The sequence below is a fragment of the Corvus hawaiiensis genome, chromosome 17 (assembly GCF_020740725.1).
Source record: "Corvus hawaiiensis isolate bCorHaw1 chromosome 17, bCorHaw1.pri.cur, whole genome shotgun sequence".
Classification (NCBI taxonomy): domain Eukaryota; kingdom Metazoa; phylum Chordata; class Aves; order Passeriformes; family Corvidae; genus Corvus; species Corvus hawaiiensis.
In genome coordinates this window covers 8554164-8573132 of record NC_063229.1, presented here as the reverse complement: position 1 = coordinate 8573132, position 18969 = coordinate 8554164, and the positions used below count along the sequence as shown (strand labels likewise).

At 45.7% G+C, this 18969-nt stretch overlaps 1 protein-coding gene across 1 annotated transcript in view; it reads right to left on the bottom strand.

The window, feature by feature from the left end:
* CTNNBL1 (catenin beta like 1) overlaps positions 1–18068 on the bottom strand; it is a 47389-nt gene extending 29321 nt beyond the window's left edge. Inside the window, exons 1-7 of the mRNA XM_048321846.1 lie at positions 17961–18068; positions 10362–10550; positions 8074–8180; positions 7062–7201; positions 3312–3409; positions 1009–1102; positions 192–283 (exon numbers count right to left, since the gene is read on the bottom strand). Coding sequence (XP_048177803.1) covers positions 192–283; positions 1009–1102; positions 3312–3409; positions 7062–7201; positions 8074–8180; positions 10362–10550; positions 17961–17990 — 750 coding nt within the window. The 5' untranslated portion in view covers positions 17991–18068. The remainder of the gene's footprint in view (positions 1–191; positions 284–1008; positions 1103–3311; positions 3410–7061; positions 7202–8073; positions 8181–10361; positions 10551–17960) is intronic.
* Between the last annotated feature and the right edge of the window lie 901 nt (positions 18069–18969).

Below are 18969 nucleotides of genomic sequence, written 5' to 3'. Positions count from 1 at the left end.
TACTGCAAGACATTTATAAAGACAAGACCGAAGTGTGTCTCTTTAAACTAAAACTGCCGAAGACACAGACCCTGAACTATAACTTTTTGCCCTTAACTGGGTTTTTACACCACACACAAGCAAAATTGGCTTTTCTTAGGGTAATTTCTGTGCTAACTGGTCTGTAGAAGCAAAGTGGGAAACCGGCTCACCTTCAGCCTCTTGAGCAGCCACTGCATGAGGCCTTGCTGTGCAGCCTCCGTGCACATCTCTGGCCGGAACTCTGCCATGTTCTCCACAATTCCTGAGAAGAAAGACACAGAAAACAGATGGTTTTCCCCACCAAAAGTTCCTAACGTCATGTTTCCAGTCTCTCTCGTTCTTACAGTCTTGGGAGATTACAATCCTGAAGGACTGCAAGGAGTGGATGATGGTCTGACTGCCAGCAACAGGAACACCCTGCAGTGGTTGTGTGCTGTGCAAAGATCAGGGAGCAGAGAGGCAATTATGTCCTTCCATGAACTGCAAATGTTTTACCACCTGAAAGTTAAATAAATTGTTAAGACAGAAACAAAGTATAGCTCACAGATATGCACACAGTAAATACATGGAGCACTTTCCTGGAGGTTTTTAAAAGCTGTGTAGATGTGGCACTTTGGGACATGGTTTAGTGGTGGCCTTGGCAGTGCTGGGTTAACAGCTGGACTCGGTGATCTTAGAGAGCTTTACCAGCCTAAACAGTTCTGTGATTGCCTCTGGTGCAGTGCAGTGGTCCACATACCTGCACCTTCCAACACAACTGGGTTGGGAAGAGGCACCTTTCATGCAGCCATGGGACAAATGACAAACTCTGGCTCCAGGGACGAGTGATTCCAAGCTGTGCTTGAATAAAAGCTGCACCAGATCCTGTACTGCAGTGCTGGCAGTCCAAGGGGAAAAGAGGAAGGGGGAAAAGGAAGGGGAGGGATAACTCACCACCTTTGGTACAAACCACAGAAAGAAGCGAGGGGCTGTGCAGCAGCCACTTACCCAGGGTGTTGTGGACACCATCAGCCTCCTCTTTCACACTTTCATCCAGGCGCTCTAAATTCTGGACCAACAAGGCCACAACCTGGCCCTCCACCTAAATCCCCGGGGTCATGGGAAAGATAAAAAGATAAGAAATAAGACTGAAAAAAATACGAAGGAGAAAGAATGGGTGGAAGGGTTAATAAATAATAAAAAATCAGTGAGCCCTACTGAAATACCCTGCCAGACATGATCTGAAGACATGAACAACCCTGCTGTAAAATCTCGAAGGAATCATCACATAAATCTGTCGCTGTGTTTTTCCTAATTAATGAAACAACTTTTGTGTTTCAAATTAAACAGAAAAGCATCAAGAGGTAAACATGCACCTTGTTCACAGTCTTATTTCCTGAACCAGCCCTCAGAATTCTGAAGCACGAGGCTCACAAACCACTGCAGATGGTAGAACTGTCAGCTCTGTGAGCAGCTCCCCTCCCAGCTGGTCACTGCTGCCTGCCTACACTGCTGCTGGACCTTCCACTTAGCAGGTACAAAAAGCTGACAGAACAATGCTCACACCCACAGATCCAAACCCAAGAGCTGAACGATCACCAGCTGAAGGCCTCTATTTAAATCCTGTCAAGACAAATGCACCGAGATTACTTCAGTGAGTTAAGGAAAACCACACAGGGCAAGGGGGGAGTCCCTGAATCACAGAGCTCACACCCAAAATACGCCTTTAAAACTGGAATTGGACAGAGTCCAGCTTGACTCTGGCAAACTTTCCATTGTGGACATGAGCTTGGACCAGTTTAACAAAATAACATTACCAATTCAAACACTCTTAACCAGCTTTGGGCCCAGTCAATATGTGGAAAAAACACAAATACAGGGTGCTGTGGAATACAGTGCAAGCATCTTCAGATACCCTAGAACCTTTTATCTACTTTCTTTAAAAAAAAAGTAATCTAAAAAGCAGATATGTAAACATTTCTCCCAAGATAGGCCTGACTTGTTTCTTTCAAGGAAGACAATGAAACCTCTAAACATGGCTATTATCAGTGGGCTGGTGACAATGAAAACAGAGAAAGAACTTCACTTGATTTACTACCTCTCCACATATTTTATAGAAAACATCTTCTCTAGCAGCTCCTCTCTCCCATTTCACTCACCCAGAAATCTCCCCACCAAGGCAGAGTAATTAACAACAGCCCAGAGGCCAGCTGGAGAACTGGGCTCTGGGCACCATCATTAACCTTTGGAAAGTAACATTATAGTGACTGGATTGTAGGAGACAACAGGGCAGCCAAACAAAGCAAACAAAAGAAAACCTGTAATTCCCTGTCTTCCAAATTCAACACAATAGTTACAGAACTAGACACAGCCATAGCGACCCTCAAAGGCAGCAATTCACCAGCTCCAAGGTAGGACAAACCTGTAAAGCTCATGTTTGGCTGGGCATCACCTCTCTGGAGGGTTTGGTATCCCCCTTCTGCAGCCTGGAAGCAGGAGGCATCCAGCAGAAACACCAGGAAAAAGGGAAATCCATCCTTTTCCAAGAGGTCAAGAGGCACTCAGAGAGTTAACTGTGCAGGGAACACTTAATACCAACCAATGCATCTCCTACCCACCTAGGTAATCTTCTGGGTTGGTTCACTCTCTGTGCCAAAAGGGATTCTTACTTCTGGAGCCTCCTCCACCCTTAAAGTTCATTTGCTCTGCTACAGGGAAACTTTCAAGTTTTTACTTCTTGTTAAGAAAAATATCACACTGTCACCAACAGATGCCCCAGTTCCAGGCCAGATTTTTGGGCTTGAAACAAGAGTTACTGGGTAGAAGACAACCAGTCTCCTGTGCAAGAGGTGAGACTGAAAGATCACAGCAGCATCACTGTCCTTTGGGTAACAGTCCCTGCCACAAACTTCAGTTTTCCATGGGTGAACGCAGGTCACCCTTTTCTGCAAGAGAGAAGGGAAATGCAAAAACAAAGCTCCTGTTTTCAATGGGACACTGTCCAAGTCACAAATATTATTACTTCATTCTCCCTCCCTGCACAAAAAAATCTCCCAGCCCACACAGACTTTGCAATATGACAGTGTTCCTTCCAAAAAAGAAGTGGTGCAACCACCCACTCCCCAAACTCCAGCACTTCACTCAAAACACCCATTGTGTTCTCAGGTTCAGAATAGGCTTCTCCTGGCTATCTCCATCATGATGTTGGCAACACAGACACCCAGAGCTGCAGAAAGCAGGATGGGTCAGTGTTCATTGCTGGGCTGAGGCAGATTTTGAGGCACTGAAATAATCTGGGGTTTCCTACTTACGAGAGCGTCTATGAGGACTTCGGCTCCTTCTTCACTCTCATGGAGAGTATCAATATCAGTCAGCTCTTGCAGCAAGTCAACCACAGCTATGGAAACATGTGCTGGGTATTAAGGACAACCAACAGGGAGGCAGACACATTTAGTACCAATAGCAGATGGTTCTTAGGCCAGCCAGCGTGTTCATGACACGACCCCAAAGCAACTGGCGATACACTACCAGTGAGGTGATACAACGCATTACAACCACAGCAGCAGGGCACGGGATACCAGACACAAGAGTACACAGACTACTGCAGCAGAGCTTCCCCACAAGCACTAAAATTAGGGAATCCGAACAACTAGGAATGATTAAAAAAAAAGTGATTCTGTGCTTACTGGATCAGGCAATTTTACTTTTTCTTCATGGTAGCTACTTGTTTTTTTCAAATCAAACATGCTGGAGTTGGTCTAACAAGGCAACGTCCTGCATTGTCAAGACTGAACACAAGCAAAAAGAAATGAGTTATAATAATGTGATTTGGGTATTCTGCTCTCAGTGATAGCCCTGCTAACCTGCACACACACACACCTAACAAGGGCACTGCCAGCAGCAGGAGCATCACCCCCCTCTGCCCGGCCCAATTAGGGCAGCATGCTCCTCAAACTGCAGCCCTCACAGGAACCGCAGAGCTTCTGCCAGCCCAATTTTCACTCATTAACTCTGGGCTGCATAACACACAGCTCCCCTGCCTGCTGCACAGCTCCCTTGTACGACAAGACGTATTCCAGCTCATTAGACCTACTTCCCTATTCTCTCAGACACACTGATCAATCCCGCCTGCGTCCCAGGGGCAGAGCAGGAGACGTGGTTTTCTGCATGTCCTAAATAACCACTCTTTGATGGATCTCTCTCAAGTGCCCGGGCTGACAAACTGGCTCCCAGGTCTCCTATTTGTGCATTTGCTCAGACACACAAGCAGCAACAGGAAAAGTATTTTCATCTGTCTTTTCTTAGCAAGGTTCAGCCGTGGGCTGGGGCTGGCTGGAGAGGTGAGTTCTGCAAGAGAGAGCCTGGACCCTCTGCTGACAAGCTGCAGGCAAGTCACCAGCGTGTCACCTCAGCTAAGTGTCACCTCAGCAGAGTGTCACTGCAGTGACAAAGGCTAATCACAGACTGCACTGCACCAGCAAGAGCAAAACTAGCAAGTCAACAGAAGGAATTCTTACCTTCTCTCTGGCACTCATGGGGCAACTTGCAGAATATTTTGTTCAGCTGTGGGCTCTCACAATAAAAGAGAGACCCCAAAATACTGGGCTTGGGAGAGCAGAGGACCACTGAGATGGTCTGGGGGTTAGTACATGATGGATGTAGAGGACAAATTGAAGGAATGAGGTTTCATCAACTCGTGGGAGAAAAAGCTCAAGGAGGAATCATTTGAAGATTTCTGTTTCTCCTGGGTGCTACAAAGACAACTGAACCAGGTTCTTTTGAGAGTGCACAGCAAAGAACTCTGCTGAGTTCATCATGCAGGACATTCCTGTCTGGGAAGCTTCTGTTGAGGCCCGCAGTGAGAGTATCAGCTGTCCTATAAAATTTAGGAGACAGTAAAGCAAAGCCTCGCTTGAAGCTTTCATGTCTTTCATTACTAAAATCTTGTCGGTGATCATCTTTCATTCACATGCTTTGTGTAAAACTGTATGAATCATTCAGCAGATTATTTGCTCCCCCTGGACATTGCTTTTGTCTCCTTGCATTAGTCCCTCAAGACACCACATTTAAATCACATCTGAAGAGCCATTTGTTTAGTTCTCTCCTTGAAGAACTCATTTTAAAAATATCTTCCCATTTGTTTTAACAAAACGTCATTAGAAAACTTGAGCTGTATCAATTCAGTTTTATGTCTAGATGCTTCACTTTAATAGTGCTTCTACCCTGTACGTGAGCAGCAGCAGTCTCTGCTTCCAACGGAGCTCAAAACACTTCAGCAGTTTTATAATAAGAAATACAGTTTTCCCAAAATTGCAGTTCTCAGGCCAAATTCCTACCCGTAAACTCACTGACAGGCAAGTTGCAAACTAAATAAAAAGAGTTCACAGTGGAAACCCTGACAAGTCTTTGACAAGGAGCAGTGACCCCAGCACAAAGCTTTCCATGGCTGACAGGACAAAGCAAGCTGTACTCCTGTGCACTTCATCTGGAAAACAGCTCTGCTATCCCAATCAATATTCCCACAATTCCTTTTTTTCCTATGAATGAGAAATTCAGTATAAAAGCGCATAGTACAAAAAAGTCTGCGGTGTTTGGTATAAAATAAATAATTAAACTACAGTAACCACGAAATTGGTTTTGCACGGGAGGAGCCTCCCCCTGTACAACATAAATTGTTAACAGTTATTTGAGAGCCATTTCCTTGCAGATCTTGGATAAGGGAAGCTGTGGGGTTTACTGTTTTGCAGGGACCAGCATTCACCACATCAAGGTTCTACCTGATGCAAGTCAAAATACCCGAACACATAAGCAGTGCTCTCTAATATAAACTGGCATGCAATAAAATATTTATGTTTTGGTTTTAGCTTCTGATCACTGCACCCACTTAGAAAGAATGAATTATGAATTCTCAATAGATGGTGCTGTAAAGAAAAGTGCTAAAAAAGAAAACCAAGATCTGTGCATCAGACCACAACATTCAGATTCAGCACTAACAGGCGTTTTCACATTGTATATTCCAAAACACCTCAGGAAAGCTGGTGTTATCTCCTCCTTTACACATAAAGAAGCAAAGAATAAATTACCTTCCTAAGGCCATGGATCAATAAAAATGGAAAAAGGACTGCTTGAGTCGCAGGTCAGCACCCAGTGCCCTTTCCAGGGGGCTTCACTGCTCCCTCCACTCACTGATGTTTTCAGGACACAGACACACAATCTCCCAAGTCATGGAACAATTTTTCAGCTTAATCTGCTATAGAATATTTTACAAGCAAAGCGGGCTAAGCTCTGCTTTTACAGACTGCACAGTGGTGAACCAGGCATAGTGCCAGCTCCCAGCTGACAGCTAAGCATCAAGGCACCAGGATACTCAAAAAAAGACGCTGTTTTTGATCAACACTACCAAAATGGGAAACTCTTTCTCAGATGCCCTCAGAGCTTCAGAGGCACATGGGCCAGGTGCACAAAGGGATTAGGTTCAGTGACACTAGACCTCACTGAGCATGGAAAGGGATTTGTCTCTGGATATGTACTTAACCAGAGGGGTCACCCATAGCCTTGAGCTCCGCGCACACCAAACTAAAGGTATGGGCACATGAAGACGGCACGTTTACAAACTAAGGCAGGCATGCGGTGAGCTAGTCCAAACAGCTGACAGCCTGACAGCTCAGCTCTCAGCAAGAAGGGGTAAAATAGTTTCATTTTCACTGGGGCTATTCCAGATGAAGTTTGCAGAGTCTGAGATTATTGCTGCTAAGCCCAGGCCTTCACTTCTCCTCTGCTGCTCATCTGTTGACACTCTAACACTGACACTCAAAAACTACATGAAAGGGTCATAAAACAAAAGAGGAGAATAACAGCATTGGAAAAAAATCAGAATCAATATTACTTGAACAAAGAAGGCTTTCACTGGGAAAAAAATCAAAAAAACAACACATAAATTCAGTGTGGTGGAAAGAAGAGGAAAAACATCTACAGGAGCCTGGGAAAGAGGATAAGAGAGATTACAGAAAAGTCTGTAGAAAGCCTCTCCCATGAGAGGGGCTTTAACAACTGAAGGATATCTGTGTTGTCGTGTCCCAGCAGCCCAAGCAGAGACTGCACAGCGTTCAGCTCCACCAGCAGGTGATACAGGCCGGGCATGGTCGCGATCACGTGCATTTCCTGAATGATGTCATTTAAATCCAGTTCCGACTCCATGAACCTGAGGCAAGACAAAAAAGGGTAATAAAAAGGCAAGAAGGGACCACTACCTTCCAGGAGACACCAGGTAGGACTTGTCACCCCAGGTGCACATGGCACTGGCATTTCTATCCTCCCTGTCCTACACCTGCCCCTTGAGGTTTAATCCTGTAGCAGGATAAGCATTTCTACTAGATAATTGACATAGAGTAAATAAGCAGATTTGTTCCAATTCTGTAATTCAGAAAAAAAATTCAAGAAAATATTAAAATCAAGATGCTGTAGCTACACATGAAAAAACCTGCTTATAAAACAAATTCTGCAGAGCGCTGCACCTTTCCTAGGTAGCACATATTGGTATGTGGGTTGCATGAGTCTGAAGTCCATAAAAATAATCTGGGTAATGGAAAGGATAATGGAAAGGACAGCAAACTGGACAAAAAATAATGGCATTGAAGTGTAGGAAGAAATCCTTTAATGTGAGTAACAGAACACCTTGAAGGGAGGAAGAGGCTTCTAGAACACAAAACACCCCATGTGGCTCTCCGAGCCCATCTAGCCATTCTGCTCATCACAGCACTGGCTGACATGAAATTATTTTCTCCCCACACAGACCTCTGGCAAGCACAACACCTTCACATCAAATGATGGGATGAAACCTTTAATTATTGCTAATCATGGTTTTTGTGCTGCCAGCCATATATTGGCCCCACCACAGACTCAATGAAGCCATTTTTAATTAACAAAGTCAGTTTCAAATAGAATTTAGAAGAACTACAAGGCAATAACTCCTGTTACATAAGCCTTATGTAACTGAAAACATCTCTACATTCCAGTAATTCATTTAGGGCTTACATCTAAAATCAAAGGAAAAAAAGTTAAGCATGGTCTTACTTCTCTGGATTGTCAGGAAACTTGATCCGCAACTCCTGGTTTTTGTAGGATCTCTTCTCAAAGGTTAGAATCATCTTCTTCACTGAACTTTCATCCAAAGGTTCCTCCTGACCAAATCAGAAAAGGCAGAGAGGTGAGCTTTGGATGGCTGGAGAAATACCAGCAATGTGGTGGGACTGTAGCCAGGCCCAGGGCCCTTGGAATTCCAGCCAGCTCTGGAATATCACTGCAGAGAGCTGCCAAACACCTTACACACCATCACTACCCACTCCAGCTTGGACCTTGAGCTATTCTTTTACACCTCTTATTACCTGGCACCACCAGTACATATCGAGGCTTTTTTGTTTCCGACAGAGCAAACCTGCACTCACAGCCTGTGCCCACAGAGAGCTTCTCTGCAGAAGTCCCTTGTGCTATTGCTTTTTGTAAGTCTACATTTAACTGCCCTGAATTTATGTTCTTCCGCATTTTCCTCACTTGGATAAGCTTTCACTGCTATCTTAAAGCGTTTTCCTAAAAAAAAAAAAAAATCAAATCAATATTCTATTCTAGTATTTTCTCTTTATTTTGTAAATGTTCCTAAGGTGTTTCTCAGCTGGAGTTGTATATCTACTGTACAGCAGCAATGTAACCTCAGCTGCCTCCCTGACACCTACAAACATTTTCCTTAGCTTATGATTTTAATGCACTTCTTTTATTAAAAAATTGATGATATAGATTTCCCTGTGTAGCCTCTTCCCTCTCCTCTGTTTGACTGTGTTACAACCACTGTTTAAGACAAGCTCTCAAAACAAAAACGAAACCAGACAACCTCACATCTTAAGCCGAGTTTTGTGTCCATCCCCTGCTCAGGATTAAATCAAGAGTTGCAACTGGTGTTGAAGATTGTTTGGTCAGTGACTCTAAGCAGCAATCTGGTATGAGAGAGAAAACCTCCATTTCTTCAGCAAACTCCATTACAATAACAACACCAGCTGGAGCCTTTAGTTATTATTGGATTTCCTTCATTCCTTTGCCCAACCTGTCTCATTGCCATCCCACTCATGTCACCACCCCATTCAGCTAATCAATACTACAGTGCCCAAAGCACATTCTTCTTGCAATAGGATTTCAAGCCACACATGCTGACACTGCTTCCCTCTATTCCCTTTGATTCTTTGCTTCCTCTAACACATATCACTACAATATCTCCATTAGGATCAGCTTTATATCTTGTATTGAATTTGCATTCAGTATTGCAGTGTCCTACAGATTAGCTTCTTGCCATGAAATTTACTGGGACAAAGCACATTTTAATGGCACTTATATTAACTGCTGTCCAAAGTAATAAACAAGAGATTTGAGTTCTAAAGAAAGCCTGGACTTTCAGCCTTTAAAATGTCTGGCTGGGAGGACTCCACTTGACAAAGACGAGGGACTGGCACACTGCAGGAATCCACAAGACTCTACCCAGTCAGAAGGACTCTTGGTTCTGTCGATTCATCCTCCCTGGAGCTCAAATGCTACAGAAATCCTGCATTATCCTTCCTTGCCATCAGCAACAACTGTCATGGCAATAGCTCAACATCAAAAAAAAGGAGGGAGATTCTTAGAGACAGATGCTGGCAGTGCTGTATACAAAGGACAATGATATTTTACAAAGCTACATGATTCTGCAGTGGTGAATATCACTTGTTTTTTTATCAAAGAGGACACGGGCAGCAGGAAGCAAATATCTTCTAGATTTATACCAATCCATGTGTCACATTTATAAAGTGATTTTTTCCCTGGCCCTTGGCAGAAAGGCCAACACAGCATTGGATTTCTGTCTCCAAGGCTTGAAATCATTTACCCTTGACAGCTGCTACCCCCCTCCTCTGACCCAAGACCTTTCTTGTACAGAAGAATGTTTGTTTATTTGCTGCTGCTGCTGCACAGCTACAAAGAGGGGGAGAAGCTGCATGGTTGGGGGCACTGATGAGAACAATAGTTAGGAAATTGGTTAGAACACAGAAACTGTTTCCTAAAAATATACTTTAGAAGATGATTTGGGTATTCTCAGACCAAACAGATTAGACTTGAAAGCCTTCTCCCTTTTCCCCCGCTTTAAATCTTCAGCTGATATATTTGAGAAATTTGAAATTAATGAACACCCCACAGGGCAGGAAAGCAAACCCACAAACTGAAGCTGTACGAGCACAGGAAAATCACGTTAAGTCTCACCACCTACATAGTAAGAAATGGCAATCACAGAGAAAGGGTTTGGTGTTCGGTTATTTCCACTGCCTCTCCTTTCCCACAGGACTTACTTCTTCATCTTCCTCTTCTCCATCCCTCTCAATTATTTGAAGGAGTTTCTTCTTCTCATCATCAGTTTCTTCCAGGGCAGCAGACTCCTCTTCCCTAGGACGACCATGTTCTCGGGCACTGGCTTGTTTCCGACGTGCTTTGATTTCCTCTTCCTCTTCATCACGGGGTCTTTTTGTCCCTCTGTTAGGCTGAAGTCAGAGAAATAAAAGGTGAATGAATACAAGTGTTTAGTGACCCTTGCAAACCAGAATACCAATATTAAAAGCCATACTGTGGAAATTCTTACAAGTTGTTTAAAAAATTAGCTTCCGTGACACTTAACAACTCTAAAAACTGGAAAGGAAATTAATTTAGTGAAGTGGAACATCACATGAGTAGATAAATGCCTCTGCCAAGAGCTGTGTCAACATCCTACCTTCTTTGATCTATGAACACAATTCATGGGAAAATATCTTCATAGACAGCAAGGACGAGGAGTGCACAGACAAGGAGTGGCCGAACAGCCCTGCTCAGTGGGGCACGGCTGCCCATCAAGGAACCCCCATCTGCTGACTCAGCTGAGACAACCCCCCATTTCACAGCCAGCAGACTGATATGCTCAGCAGAGAGCAGGGAAAGATAATTTTTTACCCACAACATATACAAGATTACATTGAATTCCAGCGTGCATCCCATTTCACCCCCATCCTTCTGTCTGAAGTTTGCTGATGTGTAAAAGCAGAATCACCCAACTCAGTTGCATTCAGTATTCAGTCCTAGGCAGGACAAAGAGGACTCTGCAGCTCTGAAGGGGTTTGGCACTGGACTATACAGCACCCAAACCATCATGGTTTGCTTGGAACAACCTATTATTTTATTCCACTATTTCTAGCTGATTGTCAAAATTAAAGGTAATTTGTCAAGGACAAGAAAAAGTCCATTAATCCTAATCCCATGTTTTCATTCAGGCAGAAAGGGATAAAAGCCTTTGCAATAGAAGGAAAAACTTTCCCCTCAAAAACTACAAGGACATTAAATTTGTTCTCTCATATTTTTGAAGGACAACCCAGCTGGAACAGGAGTACTCCATGCTCTATAACTACAGCAAAACAAAGCTTAATTCTTTACTATTTAAAAATAACAAAAATACTTTTACTTTACATCACTGCTTAAGTCACCTGGTAGGTGATTTTGTAACCTCATTAGGACTAACATGCATCCATCTTAATTTATAAAACACCACCTGGCAGGCAGCCCCCCCCCTTCTGTTCTGTGGGACCCTTTGTCTAAAATGGCAAAACTCACACCAGGCTTCCATGAACAGAGGCCCTGCTTTTAACTGACACTGGGATCCTTCTCGCATTTGATCCAAATAAAGGTGCAGAGGAAATAAGTGACAGTGTCATTCTCCTGCCAGGTCTGGCACGACTGTGAGCATCAAAACAGGGATTTCCAGCTCCCTGGCAGGTTAGGAACTTTTAGGCTGTAGAGGGCAGTAAACCTTCCAGGCTCATAAGGGAATCCCTCTGTGGTTCCAGCTCCGCTGCACCACAGCACAGCCCAGTACCAATGACAAGCTGGTAAACGATCTGCTCTGCAGAACACGCTGCTTTCGGGAGATGTAAAAAAATACAAAGCCTCCCCCACCCAGCCCTAAAAAGCACATGAGGAGTTAATTATAGTTAAGAAGCAGGCCAGACAGCAGCCTGGCTGAGATCACCTTGTTTTCAGGGTTACCACCTTGTCACCGCTTTAGGGAAGATGCAGAATCAAGTTTCCCAGACAACACATTAGCACAAATCAAAGCTGTAGCTGCTCGCTCCCAGGCAGACCTGTTCAAGCTCTGTTATCTGTCTCCTTTCTCCCTATATCTTCTGTGCCATTTCCATTACGGATGGTACATTCCTGACTTAAAACTCTCCTAAAGTGCCTCCGTGCACTTTTAAAGCAGTTACTCGGCTCATAATTCAATAGCCATGACATGGAAGCATACCCAGGCATTCTGTGAAATGAAAAATTTATTTGCTTGGAGGGTTTTGTGGATTGAGGTTTTTTTTAAGCAGATTCCTATTACTTATCTTCTAGGTACATTAAAATATAATTTCACATAGATCCATTTGGAAACAAACGTGTCATCGACAAAAACCAATAATTCAAACAACCCTGAGCAACCAGCAACCCACTAAAGGAAAGAACAAGGAAAAGCTGCTCTTTTAAATGACATCATTGAAAGAAAAATCTCCAGTAAATCCATACTCCTTATGGCACAAGGGTCCCTGCCCTTCCTATGTCCTTCCATTCACTCCTTGCTAATACCCAACTCATTCTAAACCACCTTTGACAGATTAATGTCACAAACAGATACCGCAATTAGTGACATAAATCCTGAAATTTACATCAAAATCTCAACAAGATTTGCCACTGATGTTCCTAATTTGGAATTGAAATCTCATTCCTCACTCTTATTTCTAAACATTAAAAAGGGCCAAAGTTCCTGGTGAGTCTGTAGTGTAATGAAAGGCTGAAGGAGCTGGGGGTCTGTCAGATGCAAAGTAATGTGTCATGGGAAGGGACTGCATCCCAGAACAAAACCTAAATTAAAACTGCATCATGAAACCCACCCCATTTCCTCTGAGTACACAATTCTCAAGACCGGAATTTACACCCTTGCTTCCATCTCAATTATTTTACCCTTTTTTGTATTTATGCATTGCTGGGGGAGGCGTCTCTAACACATAGCAGAATCATTATGATAAATCATGGAAGTGCCCCGTGTGTGATCATTAACGCTGCCAGCAGCCTGGCAATAGGCAGTAATTGAATTCCAGGCAAACGCTATTAAGCAGGCATTAAGGCTTTGCCTCTCCTTATTGATGTTATGCAAAACCTCGCTAAGAACGTCGCCGTTCCCAACCAGCACTATTAAAGCTACGAAACCAAGGCCCAAGTGGAACACCTGGGTCCTGCTCATTCCACAAGAGATGCACAGTCATGAACAACTGATTTAAGGCAGGCATTAGTTTCTGTTCATTGATTTTCATCTTGGGCTTGCATTTGTGTTTTCCAAAGGACTGTTACCAACCAGCAAGAATTAAGCCCATAGGTTGCTGCACTGAGCCTGGTGTATTTCGCTCAGCAAACACATAGATTGTGTCCAAACACATTTATTTAACCAATTCCACAGCTTCACACACATCTGCACAAGTTCTGCCTTTCTGGTAGGAAAGAGAAAGTTAATCATTTGATAAACAAAATATGGGTTTTTTTACTTAGTTGTGCTAAGGTGAATCTGGCAAGAAGTTGGGATTCATTAGAAAATGTACAAGAAAAGCATTTTTCAGTTGTTTTGTTAGCTAAGCTTAATTCTGTTCCTGTTGAATGCAGAGCATTCACAGTAATTTATTCAGTAGGCATTTTCATTTAAATCTAACACTGATAGCACCACACAAAAACCAATGAATACAAAAGGGTTTAAAAAAAGCTTCTGTTTATAAAATATGATAAAGTAAACAGAAGCTGGTAATTGGGAAAGGGAGAATTATCTTTCCCTTTCTCTCGTAGTCCTCCTGTACTGGTTGTGTCTGTTAGCTGACATTCCCTGAGCTGACACTGCTTGGGGCCAAGCCTTTGGGTACAGGCTTTCTCCAGACACACCCGACACAGGTCGTGGTCTGTGCACAGCCAGGTAAGGCTGAGCCTGCCCTCGGTGTGGGCGGCAGGAGCAGCACCCGCCGCGTGTGCCACGCAGGACAGGGAAACAACATCCTAAATCAAAGCACAATAATCTGCCAGCACCCCTGGGCTCCCTCCAAGCAGTGATTGCACATTAATATCAGGGTTAAGCACCCCACAAAATTGGAATACACATTTTTCAGAATCCTGATTGCTTCAGCCTTTGCCAAACATCAGGAAGGTTTAGAGAGGTCTCAGTAGTTTCATATTAGTCAGGAAATACTCAGGAGTTTCATATTACTGAGGTATCTGTTTTGTAAGTAACCTCGTTACTGTGAAGCTCACAAATTATTTGTTAATGAAATCTGAAATAAATCTTCATAAATGATACAGCTTCTTCTGTGCCCACATCCCAGCCCGCTCCAAAGAGCCACTCAGAAAGCAGCGCAGCAGCTGTCAGTTTGGGATCCTAAAAACAAGCCCAAATCTCCAGAGGAATCTTCAATAACCTCCTAATTTTGTTTCCAGTGTTTGTGATAAACCAGGCTACCATCAATCTCACTCTTCCATGCTTTTTCTTCCTGAGGCGCGACACGCAGCACTTCTAAATGGTGCAGGATCCGAGTGCTAAAAACTGGAAGAACTGGTACCTCAGGAAAATCAGAAATCTCAGACACTCAAGAGCTCCAAAATCACACAAACTGAGGCAAATGCAATGACAGGTGCACACTGTACCCACGTGGATACAGATTATTAATTTCAGAGGGAATGAACCCCTGTGCCTTCCAGCCTCCCTTGTGAGGCTCTGAACCACCCAAGGAGCTCATCAGGGAGGTGCAGGACAGGGATCTTTCTTGATACACTATGGTTTGGTGGCCAAATACAACACATTGGGAAGTAAACTAGAGATTCAGTCCCACCCTGTGAGAGCACCAAGACAGCTCTGGCAGCATGAGGCCATACTCCCAGGAGCAGAGTATCCCAAGGGATGAGGCAGACAGCTGAGCCGATGTCAGCTCCTTGTTCACCTGCCAGCAGGAGGAGCTTCTGGGGTAATAATGATGTAAGCAGTCAACAACCAGCTCAGCTGAGCTGCCCCTACCATCAGATGCATCCATTACGTTGCAAATTGACAGCAAATTATCCATACCAGCAGTAGAAATGATGATGTGCCTCCATGGATACCTGGAGATCCATCCCTGTACGCACCACACTCAACCCCGACAGACAACGGGGAGATTGCCCAGCACAAAGAACTCAGATCTCCCCCCATTAGTTACGGCTTCTTCTGCTATTTGATTTTACTAACATTCCATTAAAAAATTAGCAGTTTGTAATGATCACTCACAGTGATGAAATCTGCCTTTAATGAGAATTCAAATAATCTCCCTTATTCCCTCCCAAGACAACTGAAAGAAGAGTCTGAATTGCCCCGGAGTTGGCTTTGTCCTCCTAATTACCCTCTGTAATCAGAGGCGAAACATGGAGGATCTGGGCAAACAGCAGCAATATTTAATCATCACTTTAGACCATCTGCAACTGTTTTGCAGTAACACGTAAAGTTTATGGATTCCTGAGCTTTGTATAAACGGCCAGGTGCTGTTTAATTGTATTTTTTGTTGCAAGAGCTTTCTTTTCCCGTTCTGGCAGACACTTGATGCTGAATTGGTGGCATGGTGCCTGCAGTCTTCCACGCCAAGTTTGGCTCTGAGGGAGAACATCTTCTTGTCGAAGCAAGGGCACAGATTACACATTTAGAGGAGAAAATTCAAAACAGTGTAAGAGAAAAGCAATTATTTTAGGTTGTGCTGAGGGAGACTGAGAAGACCAACTCATTTGCAGCAAGAGATTAAAATCAGAGAGCTGAGGCACCACACCACCTCCCCGACAGCCGGTGCCACCCCTGCAGCGAGGACAACCAAGGAGACCTTGAGCCAGCCCACACCTCAGCCCAGAGGAGGGAGGCTCCCAAATGCAGGGCTGGAGTGGGCCAGGAGCTGCTGGGCGAGCTGCCAAGCCACCCCACCTGAAGGCAGAGCCTGACCCGAAGGATGGGAGGCAGCAAAATCTGCTGTTTCCAACTATTTTCCCCCACCTCTGAGCCAGAAATGCCCTCACAGATGGGAATCTCATTTTCTCAGAATCAGAGCTATTTGCCTGCCTTCTGCTCCTCCACTTCTTTCACCTGTACTCACCACTGTACCCAATTCTGGAGGTCTCAATTCAGCACCACTGAATTCCAATGCTCATTCTGAAGCATCACCTCAGCTAGTGACACAAGAACCCCCTGCATTCAGGTGAAAGCCCAGGAGAGCACAGAGCTAAGAGAAATCCTTTAGAAACTATTTCAGCAGTTGGTTGAAAGCTGCAGAATGTTTTTCCCCACAAATAAGAACAATTCCAGCAACAAGAAGTGAAATTAAAATTTAGATACCCTGCAGCTAACCAGCATTTCTTTATCTCACCAGAATACAGCCCCTGCTGTCACAAGCAATCACTCCCTCGCCATGTGGAAAGCTCATCCAAGGGAAAGCTGTACAAAATCCACGTGAGCAAAGCAAAGTGGATGGACTCCAGAGTGGAAGGAATCCTGTGAGTTCACATTCTCAGAGCAAGAGAAAAACCAACTAACAAACCCCCAAACTTGGTTAAAAAATGACAAAGATCAATCAGGTTTACCTCTCTGTGCCTTAACCTGCATCCCAGACATATAAGGGATGACACTGCTAATCCCCAGCTGGGGGGGAGAAGGCCAAAGAATCAACGGAATGTAAGAAATGAAAATTCTAATTTGATGTTGAGAAATTGCATTTTAAAAAGGCAGAGAAATACAGAAGTGGAACAGATCTCAGAGCAGCAAGGCTCTGCTGTTGGATGCAGCAGGATGCTTGAGACAGAGCAATCCACAGAAAGAAACATCCTGGAGGTTATCAAGGAGGACTTCAGTGGAGCTCTCAAAGACAGACTCCTCTCACAGCCATGCCTCAGACACTTCAATACCATTGGGAAAATTGCTGAGAAACTTCTCAAACCCAACAGCGACTTTCCCTTTCTCCCTGAGCGTCTCCAAACAACACATTTCCAAAGAACAAACATGGAGTGAACAGCAAGACACTCCCTTCACCTTTGTGCCTCACAGAATGAGGGACACCAGGATGGCACCGAGTTCCATAAGGAATCCCGTGCTCTCAGCTCAGGAGCAGACCTGGCCACACACGGCTGATGATGTCTCGGGGTGTTTTCCTCACCCAGGCAAACCCCACGGCTGCACCTGGGCTGAGAACTGAAGCAAAGCCCAACACTATTCCAGCCAAGGCATCAAAACGTTATGGCAATCCGTACCTTCATTCCCTGATCCACAGAGAACACCCTGAATCTGCTCCTGGGACAATAAATCAACACACCTGGTACCTGCACACAACGAGCAATCAGTGACCATAGGGCAAGAGGAAGAAAACGCTCCGAGTAAACGAAAAGGTTTTCCTTTTACAAGGAAAACTTTTAAAAAATATTTTGATAAAAAATGAAATTAAATAGGTTTTGTCATAAAACAGGGAGAAAAACACATGGTGTAACAGCCATGGAACGAGCTCAGGCTTCGCTCCAGGCACAGGCAGGCACCCATCTGCCCATCTGCGGCCGAAACAACACCGGCAAAGCCACGGTCCCGCGGAGTCCCCGGTAACCGGGTCCCACCGGGCACAGCTGCTCCGAAGAGGGGGAGAGACCCCCAAAACTGAGGGCCACTTTAACCAGGCCCCGTGCGAGCGCACCGAGTGCGGCCGGGCAGGCTCCGCACGGCGGTCGCCCCAGGCCCGCGGCCGCACCGGAGCCGGAGCAGCATCGCTGCCGCCGCAACGGCGCCACGAACGAGGGCACCTCCGCGCTGACAGCCGGAGCGCACGGGACCGCGACACCCCCAGCACGGCCCAGCCTCCCGAGCTCACCTGGTAGCTGAGCAGCTCCCCCACGTCCATCGCACCCACCGGGCCCCGCCACCGCGAACCTGTCGCAAACCACCGGGGCCGCGCGACACCCGCCGTAAGGCAGGGAGCGCAGCCCGGGAGGCCACACTGCCGGAAAGCGAGGCGAGGAGGGGGCCGTGCCGGAAAGTGAGCGGTGGGAGGCGCCACACTGCCGGAAAGCAGCGCGGAGCTGTCGCGAACGGGGGCGAGTAGAGGGGAGCGACCCCCGCCCCACGGTGCGAGCGGCGCTGCGGCCGCCCCCGGCCCTCGGGGGTCCCAGGGTAGAGCTCGGGGACCTTCCGCCTGGCCCCCGGGGCCACTCGGTACGGGGCAGGGAGAGGACGAGACCCCCACGACGTACCCCCGGTGACAGGGGGACCGTCCCTACCCCGAGCACCCGGGGCCACGGGCGAAGTGGGGACCGGGGGTCCGGTCCCGCTGTGCCCCGCGAGCCGGGGGCTGCTGGCACCGAGCCGGGGGCTGCTGGCACCCAGCAGAGCCCCCCCCCCGCAGCCGCCCCTGGGCGCTGCCCCCCGGGACGCTGAGGATCAGCTTCTCTCGTGACACTTTTCCCACAACCTTCTGAAAACGCGTCCCGGGCTGAGCCGCGCTCGGGAATGCAGGAGGCTGTTGGCAGCGTTTATTGACAACACAATTCTATTTATACCCGGCGTCATTAACCGCTGTCACCTTGAAAACAGGCCAATAACTGGGCTCTGAGTGCGGCAGCAGCGACGTGACGGCCCCTCTGTTTGCTGAGGTCGTGACAAATCGCTCTGTGATTCCACAAGATGCACAACCCCAGACAGACTGAGGCATTTCTCAATTTAACAAATATGAATAATTAGGGGAGAGTCAACTCGGCCAAAATCCTACTGAATTTATTTCGACTATGCTTTAAAAACCAGTTTTGAGCTAAAAGAATTTTTCATACCGATCGCAGCTATTACGCAGTTATCTCAGCAGGAGTCTGGTTTGAGAACAGTCAGAA